Genomic DNA, 25,167 nt, shown 5'->3' on the forward strand with positions numbered 1-25,167 from the left:
AAAATTTTCTGTATTTCTAATGTTTTTTAAAACACTGATCATGAATGTTGCCCTGTATTTTTCATTCATTCATATTTATTCATTCAAATACGCCCGTATCTGCCTATATCTAAAGTGAACACACTGACATATTCCAATAGCAAATGAACAGAAAGTTCTACTCCTAAGATTTATGAAAAAAATCAGTGGTTTTTCTTCAGCTATGCTTTTCTCTGCTTTAGATTTTAAAATAATAGAGGGAACAGTGACTTGATGGAACCATGGTGCATCTCCCTACAGCCAGAACACAGAAAGAAGCTGTGACAGGTGCTTCCAGGATATCTACCCAACAGCCGTTTCGTTCCTCTTTTGTCCTTGTCACCAACCTAAGAACCCAGATTTTGTTTAGATTTGGGGCAGGAATGAAAGGGGTAGCAAAGTGTTCAGGGAAAACAAATCTTTCTTCAACCAAAGGGGATAAATACTGTTCTTTTTAACCCAATTGTGGTAGTTTCTTTTTTTCTTTTCTTTTCTTTTGCCTACTATAATTATTACTTAAGCCCCTTTTGGTAGATGTTCTGTCACCTGCAGCTAAAACCATCCCAACAGTTTCAGAACCCTAAGGAATACTTCTATATCAGTTCCTGACATAAGGGTTTTTTGTGTCATCATTTATTTGGGAATGCCAGGTATCTGCTGCATGATAGACCTTAGACATTTTCCTGGCTACCATCACTACTGCTGAAAGGCTCTCTCCTCCAAAAATATGTATTTTGTAATAAAATAGGAACAGCAAAGTATTAAAAATGTTAGCAATGAACCTAAGTACTATTCTTTGTACTATTCTTGGTGTCTGTTGGTACTATTCTTTTTAACTTTTCTTATGTTTGACATTAATGAAAAGTGGGAAAAAATCTAATCCTGAATAAAACTACAGACAAAGGTGTTAATAAAACAGTTCCAGTCCTGAGCCCACAATCTACAGAATAACATCTTCATTAAAACACTGAAGAAAATAAAGCATGCATGTGGTACATTTTAAATAAAGCATGCATGTGGTACATGCATGTGTGCACACTTTAAGAATGCAGAACATATCAGAACTACTTACTTAAGAGATAGTAAGAGCTTAATGTCCATGACAGGTAACAACGAAACTACCAACTTTGACAAAGGAGGTAGTTATTGCAAAGGAACTGTTCCAGGTAAGGACCAGAGACTAGCAAGTAAAGTAAATACCCAGCTTCCTTTCAACAGAGAAGTAAAAATAGCACTACATACCTTTTTCTTGGAAATGTTCAATTTACTTCCAATAATTTCTGCCATTTTCAGTTTGCTTGTATGCTTAGAAAGCATTGCTGTGAAACAGTCCAGAGCCTATTAAAATAACCAAGGTCAATGTCAACTGATTTTTTAAAATACCTCATTAATAACAGAGCACCACCATTCTGGCCACAAAAAGAACAAAAAACCAGCAGGAACATTTCTGTAAGACTAAGGAGAATAAAAATAAGGTACCAGCCCTAGACTCAAGGACCTTACCATAATAGAGATAGGATACAAACAAATGTGAAGGCTTTACTATCAAAATACTAATTAGGGAAAAAACAAACAAGCAAACAGAAAAAGCTTCACTTTACAGGGCGCCTGGGTGGCTCAGTTGGTTGAGTGTCTGATTCTTGATTTCGGCTCAGGTCATGATGTCAAGGTCCTGGGATCAAGCCCCACACTGGGCTCTGTGTTCAGCATGGAATCTGCTTGAGGACTCTCCTCCTCTCCCTCTACCTCTCCCCCCATCCTTGCTCACTCTCTCTCTCTAAAATAAATAATTAAAAAAAAAAAAAAAGCTTCATTTTACAAATCTGAAATTCAGGCAAAAACAGAATTAGTGTTAATCATTAGGTCTATGGTTCATGGGGGGTGGGGGGGGAACTGACTCTTAAGCCATAGAAGTAATACCAAAAGTTTACTTTCTAGCTATAAAGGCAAACTCCTGGTGCGCCATAAAAAGACCACATTATCATTACCCTAATCCAGTACTTAATCTCAGCAATTACTGATAGGCCAACCAGGTATGTGTTTTTGGTGGTGGTGTGGGGGTGGGGTGTGTGTGTGTATGTGTGTTCAAAGTACAAAACGTGGGCTTGAATTCACGAGATCAAGAACTGAGCTAAGGTCAAGAGTCAGAGGCTTAACCAACTGAACCACTGAACCACCCAGGCACCACCAGATAGGTCTTCTGATGTAATTAAATATAGAGTACATATCACCACCAAAAGTAAATTCTACCCAAAAAACTTCAAATTTGAATACATTAAGCATTTTGCTAAATTTCTATTTACAGGAAAGACAAGACAAAAAATGAGAATAGAAAGGATACTATGAGTGTGGTAAACACTCATAGCTCTGCTACCACCAAGTGTAAATTATCAATAAACTTAATCTAAGCATTTAAAAAGAGAGAGAGAATTTACCTAATCCTTGTCCCTAATACCTGAAGGACAGAGCTTCAAAAACCCTTGGCATTACCAGGAGTAGGAAATGTCTTTTTTTATTCACTAGGGTCCCTTTGGACCATACATGAGTTTATTAAGTTAAGCAAGGTGACTCTTGATGGACCTTTAATAGTTTAATAGAGGGGCTGGCTAGGCCAGAAAGACCAAGCAGAGAAGAAGAGAAAAGCTTAAACAGGCTCCATGCCCAGGGTGGAGCCTGATGTGGGGCTCAATCTCACAATCCTGAGATCATGACTTGAGCTAAATGCTTAACTGACTAAGCCACGCGAGTACCCTTAAAAACCTTAAAAACACTTTATAATCAAAATTGGTCACTGCTTTAAGATCCCACAGATCTCCATACAGTAGCACTTTTATTTTTAAGCAAGCAGAAATAAAATTCTCCCTGTTCTTACTGAATATGGTAGAGTTGTAATTCAATCAGGTTTCCCTCCCACACAACACATTTTTTGGCCAAGCCCAGCATACAAGGCTATACTTTGTAACCCCCACATAAATTCCTCTCGACTAAAGCAAAAGACCCTATTCAGCAAGTGGAGGGATCAGACAAATACAACTCTATCAGACAATGAAATTATATGTAAAAATAAATACTGAGCATTTTTTAAGTAGGCTCCATGCCCAAAATGGGGCTCAAACACATGATCAAGAGTTTTATGCTCCACTGACTGAGCCAGCCCAGTGCTTCTAATACTAAACATTTTAGAAACACTTGATATTTTACTTTATTAACACCTGGGAGATTTTCTTCTCATTTTATTTTTCCGTGTCTGTTTTACTCTGTCTAAACTATACTTGCAATTCGTAGTAATCTGTTTAAAAACCAAAAAACATTGATTAAGCCCAATTAGTTTTAAGACAACATTAATTTAGTTTTAATCAGCTAGGGATAATAAACGCAAAAGAAAAGTTCTGATAGCAGCCAAGAGACAGAAAATAACAATGAAAATCAACAGCCTTACAGAATAGAAAGAAAACAAACAGGAAGACTCTATCTTACCTCTTGAAAAATATTTAAGGATGCTGATGAAGAAAGACTGTCAAAACAATGGACAATCCTATTACACCAATTCAGTAGATCCCTTTAAAAAAAAAAAAAAAAGCCAGGAAATAAAAGACCATAGGCCAAAGACATCAAAAGCATCAAAGTTAAATTCAATCCACGTAAATCTAGGGAACACCTGACAATGAAGTCTCTCTGTTTCTCTGGCATTATAAAGACAAAAAAGTGCAGGGGAAAGAGTAAGTGGAAATCCACTTACTAAAATTGGTCACTGCTGAACAATAAAGTGCAGGGGAAAGAGTAAGTGGGATTTCCACTTACTCTTATTCCACATTTTACTCCAATCCATGCCAGACAAGGTTGGGAGGGTGGGCAACTAACTCTCAGAGCAAACACAGGGGAGTTGGCCATTCCTAATGCTCACTTCTCAAAAGGCAAATCAACCACTGAGAAAAGAAAGTAAAGGTACAGAACTCACTATATATAGCAAACTCCAAGGGTCTTATTTAAGACCCCAACTGTCACAAAAGAAAAGCTAGTGAAAGAATTACATCAGTAAGTAATCTCAACCTTGACTTTTAAAGTTATTTTCTTTCTTTTTTTTTTTTAAGTAGCCTCCATATCCAACGTGGGGCTTCAACTCATGACTCTAAGAGTTGAATGTTCTACCCACTGAGCCAGTCAGGTGCCCCCGAAGATATTTTTTAAAGCTAAAATAATATATTCCCTTTATAAGCCTTCCTAATCATTAACTATAGGACCTAAAAATAGGATCCAACACCACGAAGCACTCCATAGGTCTAATTTCAAACTGGACTTCTCATAACCATTCAGTCTTAGCTGCTAAGAACTTTTAAGGAAAGCAATTTTTAAATCATCAACTCAAGGGGCACCTGGCTGGCTCAATTGGTGGAGTATGCGATGTTTGACCTCAGGGTCATGAGTTCGAGACCCAGCATAGGCATGGAGCCTACTTAAAAAAATAAATAAAATAACAACTCATACCTTAGAGACAATTCTCTTCCCTCAAGGCTTAGTCTTTTGTTTTCTCTTCTGGTTTCTGAAACTTCCTCAGGTGCCTGTTCACAGGTAACAGAACTATCACTGCGAGAGAGATGCTTCTCTCCAGTAAGTTGGATGTAAATGTCAAGCAGGTGATCAGCTACTGCCAAAAGGCTGGGATATCTGTTCTGAAGAACCTGACAGACAGAGGGGAAAAAAAAACAAAGAGAATTTAGCAGCAGACACAGTGATTTTTAAAAGCACATGTAAGGGATGCCTGGGTGGTTCATTTGGTTAGGCAGCCAGCTCTTGATTTCAGCTCTTAGGGTCCTAGGATCAAGCCCTGCACTGGGGCCCTTGCTCAGCAGTGAGTCTGCTCAAGGTTTCTCTTTCTCCTTCTGTCTCTCCCCAACCCACTCTCGCTTCTACTCTCTCCCAAATAAATATATAAATCTTTCTATATAAATAAATAAAAGCACATGTACATTCCTGCTAATAGTAGTCAAGCAAAAAATGAATTTCTGTATGAAATTTGTACCAAGTACAGTAGTACCCCAAGATCCCCAGTGGATGCCTAAAACAACAGATAGAATGAAACCCTATATATACTATGTTTTTTTCCAAAACAGACATACCTATGATAAAGTTTAATGTATAAATTAGGCACACTAAGAGATTAACAACAATAACTAATGATAAAATAGAACAATTACAACTCAATTTAATAAAAATTATATGGCTGTGGTCTCTCAAAATAACATGTACTATGATAATGTGAGATGATAAATGCCTACACGATGAAGTGAGGTGAATGACCCAAGCATTATGATACAGTGTCAGGCTACTATTGACCTTCTGACTACACATCAGAAGGACCATCTGTTTCTGGACTGAGGTTCACCGTGGGTAACTGAAAGCACAAAAAGCAGACCAAGGATAAGGGGAACTACTGTATAAGAACTTCTGCCCATACCCCTTTCCCCCTCAAAGATCACAACTTTTTGCTAGACAGAACACAGTAATCTGGCAATCTCACCATTTATACAACTGAGGGTGTAGAAGCCAGATGGGAAAAGGGTCTCCAGGCAACATATATATCAAGTCCCAGGAATTTACTCACTTAAGAATCCTGAAAGTACTACTTTAATTTTAAACACAATGCTAGGGGCACCTGGGTGGCTTAGTTGGTTAAATGTTCAACTTTTGGCTTTGCTCGGGTCAGGATCTCAGGTTGTGAGACTGAGACCTGAGGTAGGGTCTGCGCTCAGCACGGAGTTTGCTTGAGATTCTCCTCTACCCCTCCAACCCACATGCTCACATGCACACACTTTCTCTAAAATAAACAAATAGGGCGCCTGGGTGCCTCAGTGGGTTGGGCCGCTGCCTTCAGCTCAGTCATGATCCCAGGGTCCTGGGATCAAGTCCCACATCAGGCTCTCTGCTCAGCAGGGAGTCTACTTCTCCATGCCCTCATCCCCTGCCTGCCTTTCTGCCTACTTGTTATCTCTGTCTGTCAAATAAATAAATAAAGTCTTTAAAATAAACAAATAAATCTTCATAAATAAATTAATTAACACACACTATTCCAGTAATGCTTGTTAGGTAATTTCTCAGCAAAAGCAATCAGAAGCAGTTAATAGGAAAACAGTAAAAGGAACGAATTTTTTTTAATCTTTTATTTTTTATTAACAAATTTTTATTTTATAATTTATTTTAATTAACATATTTTATTTTTTTATTAACATATAATGTATTATTAGCCCCAGAAGTACAGGTCTGTGAATCACCAGGTTTACAATTCACAGCACTCACCATAGCACACACCTTCCCCAATGTCCATAACCCAACCACCCTACCCCCCTGCCCCTGGCAACGTTCAGTTTGCGAGATTAAGAGTCTCTTATGGGGGACGCCTGGGTGGCTCAGTTGGTTAAGCGGCTGCCTTCGGCTCAGGTCATGATCCCAGCGTCCTGGGATCGAGTCCCGCATCGGGCTCCTTGTTCGGCAGGGAGCCTGCTTCTCCCTCTGCCTGCCACTCTGTCTGCCTGTGCATGCGCTCTGTATCTCTCTCTCTCTCTAACAAATAAATAAAAATCTTAAAAAAAAAAAAGAGTCTCTTATGGTTTGTCTCCCTCCCGAACCCATCTTGTTTCATTTATTCAAAAGGAGCTAATTTTAAGTACTGATAAAAAGCAGCTGATCTTTAAAAAGCAAATGACAGAAATTAAAAACCAAATGATGTAGTTCTATTTACTTCAACAATTATTGAGAATTTTCTGCAGAATAATACCTGGTGCTCATAATATTGGATTATAAGCTTTTATGATATGGATTTATTCCGACAAGTCTATTTGAGAAGAAGGGAAACATGTATATATTAGAAATATTGTCTGGGGAGCACCTGAGTGGCTCAGTGGGTTAAAGCCTCTGCCTTCGGCTCAGGTCATGATCCCGGGGTCCTGGGATCAAGCCCCACATTGGGCTCTCGGCTCGGCGAGGAGCCTGCTTCCCTTCCCCTCTCTCTGTCTGCCTCTCTGCGTACTTGTGATCTCTCTCTCTCTCTGTCAAATCAATAAATAAAATCTTAAAAAAAATCCACTTATTTTATATATGTAATGTATACATATTTACAAAGATAAGGATCTACAACCTTTTAACAATGTCATCTCAAGTAGTAGGTATAAGATTTTTTTTTAAAGATTTTATTTATTTATTTGATAGAGATCACAAGTAGGCAGAGAGGCAGGCAGAGAGAGAGAGAGGAGGAAGCAGACTCTCACCGAGCAGAGAGCACGATGTGGGGCTCGATCCCAGGACCCTGAGATCATGACCTGCGCTGAAAGCAGAGGCTTAACCCTCTGAGCCACCCAGGCACCCCCAGTAGGTATAAGATTTTAATTCTTGTTTTTTTACTGAAGGACTTTAAAGAAATATTGCTGAAAATAATTTCAGATAGATGAAAAATTAAACAGAAAAAGAGTATCAAAATCAGTAAATTTAAATGGACAGACACATGTATCTTTAAAATACAGAACACAGGGGCGCCTGGGTGGCTCAGTGGGCTAAAGCCTCTGCCTTTGGCTCAGGTCATGATCTCGGGGTCCTGGGATCAGGCCCCACATCAGGCTCTCTGCTCAGCGGGGAGCCTCCTTCCTCCTCTCTGCCTGCCTTTCTGTCTACTTGTGATCTGTCTGTCAAACAAATAAATAAAATCTTTAAAAAAAAAATAAAAAATAAAATACAGAACATACTTTTTTTGTAAGGAGGGAAGATTTATAAAATTGGTCATATATATTCATGACCTTGGTCACCACAAACAAAATACAGACTATTTCCATAATCTTCCCTATTTTTAAGATGTATTTATCGAGACAGAGAGAAAGAGAGCGAGTGAGAGAGAGAGAGCATGCATATATGCAAGCAGGGGCAGGGGAAGAAGGAGAGAGAAAAATCAAAGCAGACTCCCTGCTGAGTGTAGCAGCCAGACACAGGACTCAACCCCATGACCACAAGATCAAGACTGGAACTGAAATCAAGAGTCAGATGCTTATTTGACTGAGCCACCCAGGTGCCCCTCCATCACCCCTTAAACAAAAAGTACCCTCATGTCCCTTCTATAATCAATCCCTTCCCCCACACCCCTGGCTGGGAGAATCAGGAATCGGATTATAATCCCTATGGATCTGCTTTCAAGTCTCTCATATAAATGAAATCATATGGGGTGCCTGGGTGGGTCAATCATTAAGCATCTGCCTTTGGCTCATTTGCCTTTGGTCATGATCCCGGAGTCCTGAGATGGAGCCCCGCAAGGGGTTCCCTGCTCAGTGGGGAGCCTGCTTCTCCCTCTCCCACTCCCCCTGCCTGTGCTCCCTCTCTAGTTGTGTCTCTCTCTGTCAAATAAATAAATAAAATCTTTAAATAAATAAACAAACAAACAAACAAATGGAATCATACAAGATGTAGTGTGTAGTTTGGATCTCTTACTTAGCTAATGTTTTTGAGATTCATCTAGACATTACCACATATACCACTAGTTTAGTCCTTTTCACTGCTAAGTAGTAATTCCACTTAATAAGCATGTATATTTAACATCAGGATGGAGAAAAAAACTATCTTTATATGGAAAAAAGAACTTTATCAGTTTTACACTATAGCAAGAGTTCAGGGGCATAGAAGTTCTGAACAGAAAAGAACTATATAAGGAAGCGTGGGTGGCTCCGTTGGCTAAGTGTCTGCCTTCAGCTCAGGTCATAATCTCAGGGTCCTGGAATCAAGTGCCAGATTGGGCTCCCTGTTTGTTGGGGAGGCTGCTTCTCCCTCTACTTGCTGCCCCCCATGCTTGTACACTCTAACAAATAAATAAAATCCTTAAAAAAAAAATCTATACTACCCACAAACTAGTCGTTTTCTTCCTTAGCCAAAGAGTATCTTTGTTATTACCATAAATGTAAAAAGTCAAAAACAATGTCATTTAATAAACTAATATGACATAATACGGTTCTTTTATCAATTTAATATTTACTTTGGAGATTCATTCCTTTAATAGGCATTTATTAAGTACCCACTTTACACTGGGAACACCAGGGGTAGGAAAACAAAACCAACAGGAAAATAGCCCACCCTCAAGAAATATCATCTGGTATAAGAAGATATACAACCAAATCAAAATTACAATGTGGTCAGCCATCCCTGGAGACCCAGGAAGCTTTCATGGAGAAGATGAACCTGGGAGAGGTAATTAATGGCTGTGATTAGGCACTGCCAGCAGAGAAAGCAGGCCTTCTAAGGCACCATCACCTAAGACATGAGGTCACATTCAAGGTGTATGGAGGAGACAGGATTTGAGCAACTGGCAGGGTTTACTCTTTGGCACTTAATAACTAAAAAGACTTAGCACTATATAAATATCTCATTTTCTAAAGTATAATTTATTATTTCAGCAAGTCAAAGACAATCTTTTTCTTTTTTTTAAAGATTATACTTATTTGACAGAGAGAGTGAGAGACAAAGAGCGTAAGCAGGGGGAGTAGCAGGCAGAGGGAGAGGGAGAAGCAGGCTCTCTGTTGAGCAGGGAGCCCCATGTGGGACTCTATCCAAAAATGCTAGGATCATGACCTGAGCCAAAGTAGATGCCCAACCAACTGACCCACCCAACTGCCCCGATCTTTTTTTTTTTTTTAAAGTAGGCTCCACACTGGGTTTTATATACAAACAATGAATCATGGAACAATACCTCAAAAACCAATGAGGTACTGTATGTTAAATAACATAACACAATATATATACATAAATACAAAAATAAAAGTAAAAATAAAGTAGGCTCCACACCCAGCATGGAGCCCAACGCAAGGCTTGAACTCATGACCCTGAGATCAAGACCTGAGCTGAGATCAAGAGTTGGATGCTTAACCAACTAAGCCATCCAGGCACCCCAGTCAAAGACAATCTTTCTAGGCATAAGATGACTGGAATTGGCAGCAAAAGAAATGTAGTTCCTTGTGCTTCCCATGAGATCATCTTAGGAGACTATTTTATTTCCTAAATAATGCACCCAAGAGTTTTAGTCACCAGCCACTTATTCAGGAGAGTGTTATTAGAATTTATTATTATGTCTAGAAGCTTATGAATAAGTGAACTCCATCAGAAAGGATGAATACCCAACTTTTGTATCAGCATGGACGGGACCAGAGGAGCTTACGCTGAGTGAAATAAGACAAGCAGAGAGAGTCATTTATCATATGGTTTCACTTACTTGTGGAGCATAAGGAATAACACAGAGGACATGGGGAGATGGAGAGGAGAAGTGAGTTGGGGGAAATTGGAGCAGAAAACGAACCATGAGACTATGGACTCTGAGAAACAAACTGAGGGTTTTGAAGGAGAGGGGTGGCGGGTTGGTTGAACCTGGTGGTGGGTATTAAGGAGGCCACGTATTGCACAGAGCACTAGGTGTGGTGCATACGCAATGAACCTTGGAACACTGGAAAAATAAAATAAAATAAAAAGAATAAGTGAACTCCTCGAAGTAAACTGTCTAAATATGATACACATCATTTAAGTGAGGGGGTGAGTGCTTCTGCTGTTTCCTGTGAGCAGAATGACTCATAGCTGTTCATGACAAGAATGGAAAGATGAAAAAAAGTAGCAGTCCATGTTGTTCTCATCCTTTCAATCCCCAACAAATCACACCTAAATGTGGACTTCAGACCTCTTCTTTCAAGAACGGAGTGGCAATTTAGGAATGAAAATTAAACACTGAAATTCTATAACTGCAAAACAAAGAGCTGCATGACAGCAGAGAATACAATAAGCGCTTACAAAGTGCCAGGCAGAGTGGATGCTGGGACAAAAAGGTGAAGAAGTTACCAAAGGAGCTATAGTTAAGGGCAGCAAAATGGGGATACAGAGAGACACAGAAATAAACTGGGAACTAGAGTGAGGTAAGTAACTCCCAAGTCCAAAATAGGCTGCAGACTTATAAAATCACATCAGTAAGACAAGGCTTCTGATTGGGGCACCTGGGTGGCTCAGTCATTGGGCATCTGCCTTCGGGCTCAGGTCATGATCCCAGGGTTCTGAGATCAAGCCCTGCATCAGGCTCCCTGCTCAATGGGAAGCCTGCTTCTCCCTCTCCCACTCCCCCTGCTTGTGTTCCCTCTCTCACTGTGTCGCTCTCTGTCAAATAAAATAAACAGGATCTTTAAAAAAAAAAAAAAAGACAAGGTTTCTGAGAGATTCCAGTAATACAGTGAACTAGACACCCTGAAAACCCCTGGGTGTTTTATAAACACTTAAAATTCTGGATAAAAAATTTGATAAGGTTGTCTTATTTCACTTATTTATCTAAAAATTTACACCAAGAAAGAGCAAAGCATCCCTCCCATGCCTATGTAATTACTGACAGGGCTTTATTTGCTATGCTCCAAGATGAAGCATTGTAGAATGAGAAGCTTTCCAAGTGACAGGGTAGATACAAGGGGAAAGTGGGGGTTAGCAAGGGAGAGAGGAGTATACCTCTTAAACGTCTGAGGATAACCAGCAATACCACAAAGTGAATCAATGTAGAAAATCTAAGAAATAATTCATCTCATTTTCATTATACCCAGAATAAAACATGCTGTTGAATGCGAAAGACAGTAGTTACAAAACAACTTAGTAAATTAAAAAAAAAAAAAAGGATCAGGGCACCTGGGTGGCTCAGTAGCTTATTAAGGGTCTGCCTTCAGCTCAAGTCATGATCTCAGGGTCCCAGAATCAAACCCCGTATCAGGCTCTCTGCTCAGCGGAGAGCCTGCTTCCCCTACCCCCCACCCCATCGCACTCTGCCTGCCTCTCTGCCTACTTGTGATCTCTGTCAAATAAATAAATAAAATCCTTTATTTAAAGATTTTATTTATTTATTTGACAGAGATCACAAGTAGGCAGAGACGCAGGCAGAGAGAGGAGGAAGCAGGCTCCCCGCTGAGCAGAGAGCCTGACACGGGCTTGATTCCAGGACCGTGGGATCACGACCCAAGCCGAAGGCAGAGGCTTCAACCCACTGAGCCACCCGGGCGCCCCAAATAAAATCTTAAAAAAAAAAAGGATCTTTGGAAACAATTGAGGAAACGTGAGTACAGTCCGAGAATTAAATGGTATTGATGCATTACTGTTCATTTTATTGGGTATAATAGTTATTTTGATTACATATGAAAAGGCCCTTAAATTTTTAGAGATGCATTGAAGTATTCAGGAATGAAATGTTATGAGGTTTGCTTTCAAATATATTAGCAAATAAAAAATACTAGATGAAGTTAATACAGTAAAATGTTAGTACATTAACTATTAAATTTAGCTTAATGAGTATTTTGGTGATTCATTACACTATTTCCTCTATTTACATGTATATCTGGAACTTTAAACAAGAAAAAGTAAAAAACAAAAGCATTGATACTTTCCCACTGATAACCACATACCTCATGCAGTTCTGTCTTATCCATGTTATCCATGTGAATTTTCGTCCAGTATTTGTCTAACAGAGTAGCGTGACTATTTAGAGGTCGATACCAATTTCCTCCACAGCTCAAGAGTCTGTATTTCAAAATTTAAAAAAAGAATTACACAAAACTCCCAATTATAGGGGCACCTGGGTGGCTCAGTGGGTTGAGCCGCTGCCTTCGGCTCGGGTCATGATCTCAGGGTCCTGGGATCGAGTCCCGCGTCGGGCTCTCTGCTCGGCAGGGAGCCTGCTTCCCTCTCTCTCTCTCTCTGCCAGCCTCTCTACCTACCTGTGATCTCTCTCTGTCAAATAAATAAAATGAAATCTTTAAAAAAAAAAAAAAAAAAAACTCCCAATTATAATCTTTAATTATGCCTCTGGGTAGCCCTTGCTAGACATTATCTCATATTTGAGTAACACTCACAACCCGTTCTGTTGCCAGATACCACTATGTTGGGCTCACAGGGCAGAGGACAAATGAAAGGCTGCCAGTTCACCCAAGTCTGACTCTTTTCCTAAGGGTGTATAACAGAGTTTTAACCAAGTTATTTTCTAATCACTGTAAATGATTATATTAGGTGTTTTGATCTTAACAGCATGTTTCTCTTCATCAAGACACAACTTCAGGAAAGACAAAACATAATCCAAGGCCCAAACCATTAAAAATAAGTTCAGTGCTTATTACCAAAAGCTACAGTACCCAAAATTATTAAAAATTTCAAGAAGGAATATTCATTAAATACATACCCAGGCCAAGCCACAAGCTTGCATTTAGGCCATTTAGTTCAATGCTCACAACTTTCTGAGGCAATGGTGTGCTACTTTTCTTCTAAGGCATAAAGAGGAGGAGACTAACACCCCCTGATCACTCATCTATGACTACAAATGGCAGAGCCAAGGATGAATTCAGATTTGTCTGACACCCTTCTACGATTTCCCAGGACTTTATGAGATATGATCTGATACCTTTCTACAATGTCCCGGGACTTTCTGAGATATGAACATAGCAAGAAAGAACTTCTCTATCCCTATGAATAAAAGCAGGGTTTATTTTTATTTTTTATTATCTTTTAAAATAAATTTATCTTTTACTTTGACAGACAGAGAGATCACAAGTAGGCAGAGAGGCAGGCAGAGAGAGGAGGAAGCAGGCTCCCTGCCAAACAGAGAGCCCGATGCAGGGCTCGATCTCAGGACCCCGAGATCATGACCCGAGCTGAAGGCAGAGGCTTAACCCACTGAGCCACCCAGGTGCCTCATAGGGTTTATTTTTAAAAAGCAGGGCCTAGCAAAGTATTCCTTGAGAACTGTTAGGTTAACTCCACACTCCACCTCTAAATGCTCACCAAGGCCAACACTAGTATAACTATTAAATATAATGTGACATTAGTGTCATTCTTGGGCATATTAAAACCTTGGAGAAGTGTACAGATATATTCTAGTAGTAGGAAATAAATCACTGTGTTCATGTTGTTATAAAATACAAATACGGACATATACCAAGTTTGTTTAGGTTTTATTCCTTTGTTGATGCTTATATTTAATTTTTTTAACTGCTTACAGTCTACAGGTCATCATCATCACCATCATTGTGACTGGCCAATAGTTGGGCACTTATTATGTGACAGATCTTTAACACAAATTATTTCATTTAGTCTTTACAATTACATCAAGCTGTAAAGTAGGTATTATTAGGCTCATCATTATTGGACAAGCAAGGTGCATACAGATACAAAATGTCAGTGTCAGGACTCAAATACAAGGCTGTCTAAAGTCTCACCAGTGATTGTTTCTAAAAACAAGAAACCAAGATAAAGTTTTTAAAAACTGGTTATTTTTAGGGCATCTGCGTAGCTCAGTCAAAGTGACTGCCCTTGGCTCAGGTCATGATCCTGGAGTCCCAGTATCGGGTCCCACATCAGGAGTCTGCTTCTCCATTTGACCCTCTCCCCTCACATGCTCTCTCTCTCTCAAATAAATAAAATCTTAAACAAAAACAAAAACCTGGATATTTTTAAGTGGACGGAAAAAAAACCCTCTCATTTTCTGATTTAGTTACCTCTACTTAAAATAGGAATGAAGGGGAGTGCCTGGGCAGCTCAGTTGGTTAAACAGCCAGCTCCTGATTTCACCTAATGTCATGATTTCAGGGTCCTGGGATCGAGTCCCACGTAGGGCAATGCCCTTGGCAAGGAGTCTACCTGAGGATTCTTTCTTTCCCTCTCCCTCTGCCCATCCCCCTGCTCATATGTACACGCTTTCTCTCTCTAAGATAGATAAATCTTGGAGCACATGGCTGGTGCAGTCTGTTAAGCAGCCAACTCTTGATTTGCCTCAGGTCATGATCTCAAGGTCCTAGAATCAAACTCCAAATTGAGCTCCATGTTCAGTGTGGAGTCTGCTTAGGATTGTCTCTCTCTCCCTCTGCCCCTCTTGCTCATGCTCTCTCTAAAATAATTCATTAATAATAAATAAATAAATAAATCTTTAAATGAAATAAAATAGGAATGAAGGGCATTTAGCTAGCTCAGTCGGTACAATATGCAAATCTTAACCTCAGGGTCGTGAGTTCAAGCCCCAAGTTGGGCAGAGAGCTTACTTATATCTAAAAATGCTACGGTCATCAAGATAGTCTGACACTGGTGTAAAACAGAAAAATGAACAATGGAACAAAGCAGAGCCCTGAAATAGGAAACAGATCTCTAAAAATAAATAAGTAAAATAAAATAGGAATGAAAAGGCTGGATCTGTCATCAGTTCCAACTGATCTTGCTTTAAGTGGGCCCAGAAAACTCTACTCTAGGGACTTTTGGACTCAGTATTCTAGTGAGGGGACTTATGAGGAAAAGTCTCCACAGTGGGAATAGAAAGGTTAATAGGACATACCTCCTAGTTGCAAAGAACTGAAATCCAGGAGCCACTTTCAGACAGTCACCTCGGCCAGGAATCAAGAGCTCTCCATTCTCCAAAAGAGGGATCAGCACGGAAACCTAAACCACAAAACCCCACTGATAAAACTATTAAGGCAGAAGTAACAACAACAACAACAAAAAAAAAACCCAACATACATTGTTTCTTCAAATGATGAGCACATCCTTATAGGAAACCTTGGTTCTCATAGCATGAACTGGGATCAAAAGGCAGATGGGAATGTCTGGGCCACCTACACTTCAACAGTACAATTTATTCATTCAACATTCACTAAGTGCCTACTAAGGATTAGAACCAAGCCAGACACTAAAACTCCAGATACGACTGAGGCTTTACAGCCTACCATCTGAAAGAATAGCCATGAAAACCACCATACAGCATGATCAGTGCGACCCCAAAGGTGACTGTGAGTCAGAATGAAATGGTGTAGAAGCAGGGCACAGAATCCACCTCAGAAGTAATGATATTCAGAGTCTTAAATGTGAGCAGGAATTAGGTCTCATGGGAGAGAAATAGCATATATACTCCAGGCAGAAAGTATTCAAATGGATAAAAATCTACATGCCTAACAGCATAGTTGTTAGGGCAGAGTATGTATACGAAATAGTGAAAAACTACAAAATGTAGAGATAAATGATTAAGGGTCTGCTGTGTTGAGCTAAGGAGTTTGAATTCTCTCATGAAAGATATTAAGAGGATTTTAGCCTGGGGGGAAATACTATAATTTCCATTTTAGAAAATCAACTGCACGACAACATGGAATATAAACTGCAAGGGCGCTAGCCTACAGGAAAGAGGCAAAAACAAAGACAGGATAGTTGTACAGATAGATGTTTGGCTGGCAGGAAAGGAAAACAAAAGAAAACAAAAAGAAGAGACTAGTCGGGTAACAAAGCATGATGGCTACATAGATGGATAGAAGTAAACCCTGCACTAAGGCAGTGGGATAGAAGAGAATAAAATAAAGAGATAAAAAAAAGTGCAAAGCAATATAAGACTAAATGAATAAGAGACTAGAAAGAGAAATCAAACTTCTGGCTTGCTAACTATGGCAGAAAAGGCTGTTCTGAGAAAGAGCGGTAAGTTCCATTTGGACATCTTGAATTTCCACCAGCTAGGGACAAAATGGAGAAATTTTTCAAGCATATAGATGTAGGGAACATAAGTTTGCAGAGGAAGCTTAAAAAGAAAAAACAAAGTAAGAGGACCAAAGAGTCAGAAAGAGGGTTCTAAAATATCAGACAATTTTACTAAGCATCATTATTTCACACTGGGCTAGAAGCTGAAAGGAAAGCCCAAAATAATGTAGGAGCAACTCCAAATAACTCCAAAACCTGAAACTACAGAAAATCATCCTGAAATCTGTAAAAGCTACCTTAAAATAATAAAGGGCTAACTATTAGCTGAGAAATTCTAAAACAACAAAACAATAATCAAGGGATCTAGGCATGTTTTAAAGTAAACACAACCTCAGTATAGTGATATTGAAGATTAAATGTACTCAAATGAACAACATACCCTTTGTATGAAGAGAACAAATGTATGAACAGAAGGGGAATGGTCTACACAAAATGAGACTCAATGCAGAAGAATTTTCTGATGTTTACCAAACACTGCCAAGGGGAGAGCAAAATACAAACTGTCAGTTTGGTCTTGAATCTGGATTTGATCATCAAAGAATGTAATTAACTACAGGACAGCAAAAGATCCCTAGGCTACATCATGGCTTGGATGGAATATCTCTTATGTTCTCCTACCTTGTTTGGCTCTAATTCCACAATCCATAATCCTAATGACTTCCTAGGTATCCTGTTACCTGAAAAAATTGCCCCAGTGAAGAGAGCACTAGAATGGAAAGCCTCAGTTTGGGTGTGGAAAGCGGGGGAAAAGATGAAAAAGAAAAAAGAAAAGAAAGTAAAAAGCCTCAACAAATACTCGGCCTTGTGGTTTTATCTTATTGTACTATACTCACCCTCCCTGTGGAGATGTGAGATGATAAAATCCCTACATGACAAGATAAAGTGAGATGAATAACTGTAACACTGTGATATAGTGTTAGGCTACTATTGACCTTCTGATGATACATCAGGAGGATCATCTGCTTAGGATGAGTAACCGTGGGTAACTGAATGGCAGATAAGGGGGCACTACTCTACTCAACCAAAACAGCACCAGCAGAACTTTACCAATTTATCTATCAAACAGAAGACCAGATAAGTAAATCATACCTCAAACCAGATAGGTAGGTAATCATGAATGAGCTTCTCCGAAAACATACCATCTCTAATCAAACATCTACGGTTTGTTTTTTTTTTAAGATTTTATTTATTTATTTGAGTAAGAGAATTAGAGAGAACAAGCAGAGGAGTGGGCAGAGGGAGAAGGAGAAGGAGACTCCCCACTGAGCAGACAGCCCCACATGGGGCTCGATGCCAGGACCCTAGGATCATGATCTGAGCCACCCAGGTACTGCAAACACCTATGTTGTTTATATTATCTCCCCAAATCACTATTAACAATATGCTCTTCAAAGATAGGAAATCAGGGGCACCTAGGTGGCTTAGTCCGTTAAGTCTCTGCCTTCAGCTCAGATCACGATCCCAGGACTCAGGATCGAGCCCCATGTAGGACTCCCTTTTCCCTCTCCCTCTGCCTTTCTTCCCCCAGTGCTCTCTCTTGCTCAAATAAATAAATAAAAATCTTTAGAAAGAAAAAAATATATAGGAAATCAGCAAATAATTAGTGAAATGACATACCACGTCTAAGGGAGCATAGTCAATATCCTCCAGAAGGATCCAGTGTCCCTTTGTGGCTGCCTGTGTGAGAGTACCAGGTTGCCACACAAACTCCCCTGGGACATCTGTGCAGCGGTACATTCCCAGCAGCATCTGCAGGAAGAGGATAATGTATTACTGAACCCACACATCTGAGATGCCAATGCCACATCTTTTGACTAATTCTTTTATTAAACTTCTATATGGATATAAACAGGCACTTAATGTTTTTGCACGTTGGTCCCATCAGTTACAAGGAAGACCAGTAACTATTCCCATCTTCCCCTAGCAAAAAGAGTACTTTAATTCAAGCATGTGAACCCACCAAAATTTGCTGTATCTTAATTACCTTACTATCGGTCTGATCTCCAAGCTGGACTTTAAGAAGTTGAGGGGGCTTCTGTCTACCTGTCATTGCACCTAAGTGTTCAACTAAGGAAGTTTTGCCACATCCTATTGGTCCTTCCAACAACACAGCATTCTGAGAAGCCACTGCCATAGCCAGTGTTTGAAGATTTCTGCAGACTGAATCAACCAGCACATAAGACCTAAAGGCCAGCTCCTGTTCACGAGAAGAATTCCTAGTACTAGCCTAAGGAGATAAAAGAAAAATAAAAGGCATGTCAACAGTCTTTCCTCCAAGGGGCACAAGTTAATTTCTACAATGCTTCCACTGACCTTTACATAAACCTCTAAATAAATTAGTAGCACCAGAACTATAATATTAATAGGTATGTTATACAAAATAAAGATGAATTTTTCCTTTTGGCAGAATTTGCTAGCAAATTTAAGGAAAGTTTCCCAAAGTTTGAGAAGCCAAAAAAGTTGATACACAAAGGATGGAGGCAAACTTCATCTCATGACTTAATTTTTATTAGTTTTTCTTCCTTTCACCACATTCTAGGATTTCATATCTAAGATCAAGAATGCACATGATATATTTATAGATCAGGGAAATATGGACATTCAAAGGATACTCTATTACAAAATTGTTATTTTTTCAGGTATAATAAAGAATAAAGTTATTTTAAAGTTATTTTCTTTTATACATATATACTGAAATATTTAGGCATGAAATGATGTGATATATGAGAGTTGCTTCAAATAACATTTTAGAGAGAGTGTGCAGAACTATAAATGATCATAAATTTATAATTACTGAAATTAAGTGATGGGTACATGGAGATTTGTCACACCGTTTCTACTTTAAAACATATTTCACATTTTCCATAACAAAAAGTGAAAAATAATAATGTTCCCAATATGTTTAATGGGTATAAAGTTTTAACTCTACCCATTTTTCAAGATGAAAAGCTCTGGAGTTTGTTTACAAAACAATGAATATAGTTAACATCACTGAAGAGTACATTTAAAACTGTTTAAGAATGGTTGGGGGGTCTGGCTGGCTCAGTCAGTAGAGTATGTGGCTCTTAATCTCAGGGTTGTGAGTTTGAGTCTCACATTGGGAGTACAGTTTATGTAAATTTAAAAAAAAAAAGAAAGAAAGAAAGAAAGAAAGAAAGTTGAAGACAGTAAATATTGTATTTTACTGCATTAAAAAAAAAATTTCAGGGCACCCGGGTGGCTCAGTCAGTTAAGCATCTGCCTCCAGCTCAGTTCACGATCCCGGAGTCCTGGGATCAAGTCCTACATCAGAGTTCCTACTCAGAAAAGAATCTGCTTCTCCCTCTCCTTCTCCCTTTCTCCCAGCTCATGCTCTCTCTCTCTCAAATAAATGAATAAAAAAAATTTTTTAATTGTCTTTCAAATAACAATGTACCTAATATAACATAGAGAAAAAGATCTTTTAGAAAAGTGGGATTTTAAGAACTTCTAAGGAATAATAACTTCTCAAACATGGCCAGTCCCCTATAGATACGTGAGGACAAAATGAGATTCAGGACTGGAAGTTTTTTGTTTTGTTTTGTTTGTTTGTTTGTTTGTTTGTTTAGATTTTATTTATTGAGAGAGAGAGAGAGTACAAGCAGGGGAAGAGACAGAGGAATGAGCAGACTCCCCACTGGCCATGAAGAGATATATAGGGCTGGATCCTGGGACCCTGAGATCCTGACCTGAGCCAAAGTCAAATGCTTAACCACTTAACTGACGGAGCCATCCAGATACCCCAGGGCTGGAAGCTTGAAGTCTATAGGGCTGTTACTCTCAACAGTTTAGCAGGCCAAAGCATCATTCTGTACTTCTGCCCCAGTGCCTCGTCACTGCTACTCAACATCAGGGCCACCCCAACTGGAATCCTTCCCGGTATTAAAATTCTAATGCTTAGAACCTAATCTATGTTAAGAGAGTAGTTGGGGTTGGGAGATTCTTAGTGACCAAAGGGAAAGACAAGGGCCTGTGGAACTGCTGGTGTCCTACTACTTGTTACATAGATATTTTCAGTTTACAAATGATCACTGAGCTGCACATTTAAGATGTGCATTTTTAACACATATTGTGCTTTATTATTTTTTTATTTTTTCCTTTATTTTATTTTTTTAAAGGTTTTATTTATTCATTTGACAGACAGAGAACACAGTAGGCAGAGAGAGAGAGGGGAAAGCAGGCTCCCCACAGGGCAGAGAACCTGACGCGGGGCTCAATCCCAGGACCCTGGGATCATGACCCGAGCCGAAGGCAGAGGCCTTAACCCACTGAGCCATCCAGGCACCCCCACATATTATGCTTTTTAAAATTTTTATTATTTTTTAATGTTATTTATTTGAAGTGATTGCTATACCTAACGTGGGGATCAAACTCATGACCCCAAGATCAAGAGCCACATGCTCTTCCAACTGAGCCAGCCAGGCACCCCTTATTATGATTTTTTTTTAGTTGTACTGCCTAGTGGACAAACTAATGGTTCAAGAAATGACTTAGGACATCATCCAAAAAGAAAACTGGGTGAATCCAACCATCACATAAAGTGACAACTGACTGAAGACAGCTGGGGAAAAACAGACTGGCTCCCATCAGTTTCAGATTATAGAGCTAGATTATAATCTATAAACCTTTCAAAACTGTGGGTCTGGAGTCACATTCTTGGAAAAAGCCCATTTCATACAGCAGGGGGAAGTTCACTACAGTTACTGGCCTCCCACACAATGAGCAAAACGAATGTTATGACAGAAAGAAGTTGCTGGGGAGTTTTACTTGGGCCTAGTCCTGTCTCTGTCAAAGGGGAGTCCAAAGGTCTCCAGACTAGTCATTCTACCTTTGTTTCACATAAATATGGTATCACATCCATGTGCTACACAATGTCACAGAAAGAATACATGGAAGAGCTCTGCTGAAGTGAAAAGCCTCACATGGGGATCATTAGAGTTTCTAATTTAACACCAAACAGAAACAAAGGAAATATCAGAAGAGGGCCCTGGGTAAATTTTTCTTAATCTCTTCTGAATACTTCTGTAAATGGAACAGCAATCTGGCAAACTCAATTTGACTCACACCAATAACACAGAGCCCCGCCAAGGAGGAAAGCACACTTGGTGTTTAAGAAGGGGAAGAGGACACACACCCTACTGATGCCAACATACCTGCTCTCTAGGGACTGGTGGCTGCCCAGGCAGCACCACACCACAGACAGCAGTCACCCTGGAAGAGAGGTCAGCTGAAACAAGATGACCCTGTAAGTACTGTAGCTCCTTCTCCTTACGCCAAAGGGAAGTTTCTGGATTAGCCAAAACCAAGGCCTTCTCCAAGTCCTGCAGCTGGGCCTCTTCTAGTAACCTGTGGAAAATGAGGATTTCATCAATTACTTTAATGCATAGCAAAGCCACATCAAGATCTCTGGGAATCCCCCTTCTTACCTCAACCTGAAATGGATCAGTTCCTCACTATTAAAAATCTTCTTAAGGAATGATAACTTGTGCTCTTCATTCATACAGGTGACCAAAGCAAGACAATTGGCTGTGTACCTGGAGAAAATCAAAGTATAAAAACTCAGGACAAGCAGCTGAGTCTCAAGAATAAAGAAAATTTCTTAGCTAACCAAACACTAAAAAAGGAAATCTTAAGGGGTGCCTGGTTGGCTCAGTTGGTAGAGCATGCAACTCTTGATCCCAGAGGGGAGTTCGAGCTCCATGCTGGATGTAAAGATTACTTAACTAAATAAATAAACAAACTCTTAAAAAAGAAAAGGAAATCTTACAGAATTACTATAATACATTTGAGAGTAGAAAATGCAAATCAGGCATAATGAATTCACTTGACAAAACTCAAAAAAAAATGGACCTCCACTAATATCATCTCATTTTCCACTAAAGGGACACATGACTAAGGAAATAAGAACGCAAAAGGCACCAGCACAAAAATAACCCATTTCACATAGCTTCCTTTCCCTCCTCATGCACAGAACTCTACACTCCCTCTGTGATCCCCACACGTAAACACAAGAAAAGTCCAACAGCTACATACCAGCGGACCAAGGTGTCATGGCTTCTAAGCAGAGGGACACACACACTCCAGTCCCAGAGCTCCCGGAACACAAACTGCTCTTGCTGCAGAAACTTGTAAGCTGCTTCCATTAGGTCCCGAAGCTTCATCCGCCTGCGACCATAGCGGACTGGATTAGCATCTGAACTCTCTAGGAAGAGTCTTTGAAAGACTGGAGAAGTGTCCTTAAAATACCTTAAGGCAAACCTTCAGAAAGAGAGAGATTATTTTTATTTGTTGGTGAGGATATCAAAGTATACACATCTCCACTTTGAGACAGGACAGCAGAATATAACAGGAATTTCCAAGGGTCTGAGACCAAACAGACAAATACTGAAGCTACCTAGTCCTAAGATGGTATCCTGTTTAAGTTCAGGAACCAGGACCATGGCATGAGATATCTAAGAGAATACGGAAACCAGGAATTTCTCATCCCAAGTGTTTTCTACTGAAAATACACTCATCTTCAACAAACATTTACTGATCTCTCCCTAGCAGCCAGGCACTGTGTTAAGTACCAGGGGTATAAAACTGGACTCCTCCAATAGCAAGGAAGATAGTCACCTACAGAAACAAAAAGAGGCACATGAAAAAAGATTCATCTAAAACTAGGGGAGTCCAGAAGAGACACTTTGGTTGTATCTGAAGGGATAACAGATTTTCATGAAACACAGAAGGAAGGAAAGTAGGATCACAAAGAAGGATAAATAGCTTCAGAAAGGGGGCCCGCTGGGTGGCTTAGTCAGTAAACTCTCCAACTCTTGGTTCAGGCTCAGATCATCATCTCAAGGACATGAGACTGAGCCCTGCATCAGGCCTCAAGCTCAGCACAGAGACAGTCTGCTTGGGACTCTTTCCCTCTCCCTCCCTTCCTACCCCTCCCTGTATTCTCTCTCTCTGTCTCTCCCTAATAAATAAAAAAAAATTTGGAAGGAAGGAAGGAAAGAAGGATGGTTGGATCACACAGTTCGTTACCTATTCTGGATATTAATCCCCTATTAAACACATAACACAAATTTGCAAATATTTTCTCCCAATCTGTAGGTTGCCTCTACAACCTTGTTTCCTTTGCTGTGCCTCAGTTTTTAGTTTGATGTTCCATTTGTCTATTTTTGCTTTTGTTGTTTGTGCTTTTGGTGTCATCCAAAAAAATCACTGCCAAATCTAGCATTATGAAGCAGTCTCTTCCATCAGCCTGTTCCTGAGTTGCATCCCTTTATAACAACTTGGTGTACTAGTGGTCAGTAACAGAATCCCCAGGAACCCACTGGGAATACAAAAGAGCAATGCAATGGTCGCAGGGGCCATTTGAATCTGTTTTCCAGAGCAACTTGTAGCACCAAGGAGATATACCCCAGATTACTGGCTCAATAAATCCCCAAATATAAAAACTTCAATTGGGGAATAATGAGAATACAAGAGATGGGTGGGAAACCTTGGACTTCTACAAGCAAGCCAGGCAAACAGGAATACAGGCTTAGTAAATTAACACTTGTGATATTCTGAATGAGACTGGACAAATGAAACTTAGAAGATTCAGCTCCTGCTCAGAAAAGACCTGTCAGAACAAGAAAGAGAAAGAGATTTGGGAGGAAATACACCAAAACTACTAATAACAGCTACCCCTAAAATGTAGGATTTCAGGGTGAAGACTTCTGCTTTTTATAATTCTGTATTATAATTTAAATTTATCACTTTTCTTTTAAGATGTTCTTTATTTATTTGACAGGCAGAGATCACAAGTAGGCAGAGAGGCGGGCAGAGACAGAAAAAGGGGGAAGCAGACTCCCTGCTGAGCAACAGCCCAATGTGGGGCTCAATCCCAGGACCCTAAGATCATGACCTGAGCTGACGGCAGAGGCTTTAACCCACTGAGCCACCCAGGCCCCCCACCACCACTTTTCTCTTAATTAAGAGAAAAAAACAGGACATATTTTTCTTCACAAGGATGCTGTCAGAATAATAATTCTTTGGTGGAGAGAAGCTGACATTACACTAGCTCAGGGGCAGCTTAGGTTGGCAGCACATGTGGGATAGGTGGGCAGTAACAAGCATGCAAGATAAGGCAGATAAGCAGTAACCACATGGTCAACCGTTCCACCGGGTCTTTGAGGAAGATAGGGGGAAATGACCTTACATTTGTATGCAAATGGGGGAAGCAAATTGTGGTCCACTCTAAGTATACAAAAGGAAGACTGGTCAATATACTCTGTCAAACTTACTTGACTACATTACCCTTTTCTCTAGAGACCCATCATTTTTAGGAAGTGCTCTAAAATTCTGATCTAAGCAATGATGGATGGACCAATAAAGCCTTTTTAGCCAGAGAATAACATTATTATTTTTTTTTTTATCCTAGAGAATATTCAATGACTGAGAAAAGGATCTCTTTCCTGGAGTAAGAAAGTGTCAGAAGGTCCAAAATGCAACAAGGGGGGCACCTGGGTGGCTCAGTGGGTTAAAGCCTTTGCCTTCAGATCAGGTCATGATCTCAGGGTCCTGGGATCGAGCCCTGCATCAGGCTCTCTGCTCAGCAGGGAGCCTGCTTTA

The 25,167-nt window shown here is 39.8% G+C and overlaps 1 protein-coding gene across 1 annotated transcript in view; it reads right to left on the reverse strand.

Annotated features, from left to right (window-relative positions):
- The window catches only part of MDN1 (midasin AAA ATPase 1), a 167,643-nt gene that overhangs the window by 127,055 nt on the left and 15,421 nt on the right, over positions 1-25,167 (reverse strand). The window contains exons 3-12 of the mRNA XM_059401062.1: positions 22,600-22,824; positions 21,993-22,100; positions 21,720-21,912; positions 18,533-18,775; positions 18,166-18,297; positions 15,365-15,468; positions 12,456-12,570; positions 4,504-4,697; positions 3,496-3,577; positions 1,261-1,356 (exon numbers count right to left, since the gene is read on the reverse strand). Coding sequence (XP_059257045.1) covers positions 1,261-1,356; positions 3,496-3,577; positions 4,504-4,697; positions 12,456-12,570; positions 15,365-15,468; positions 18,166-18,297; positions 18,533-18,775; positions 21,720-21,912; positions 21,993-22,100; positions 22,600-22,824 — 1,492 coding nt within the window. The remainder of the gene's footprint in view (positions 1-1,260; positions 1,357-3,495; positions 3,578-4,503; positions 4,698-12,455; positions 12,571-15,364; positions 15,469-18,165; positions 18,298-18,532; positions 18,776-21,719; positions 21,913-21,992; positions 22,101-22,599; positions 22,825-25,167) is intronic.

Source organism: Mustela nigripes, chromosome 5, assembly GCF_022355385.1.
Source record: "Mustela nigripes isolate SB6536 chromosome 5, MUSNIG.SB6536, whole genome shotgun sequence".
Taxonomy (NCBI): domain Eukaryota; kingdom Metazoa; phylum Chordata; class Mammalia; order Carnivora; family Mustelidae; genus Mustela; species Mustela nigripes.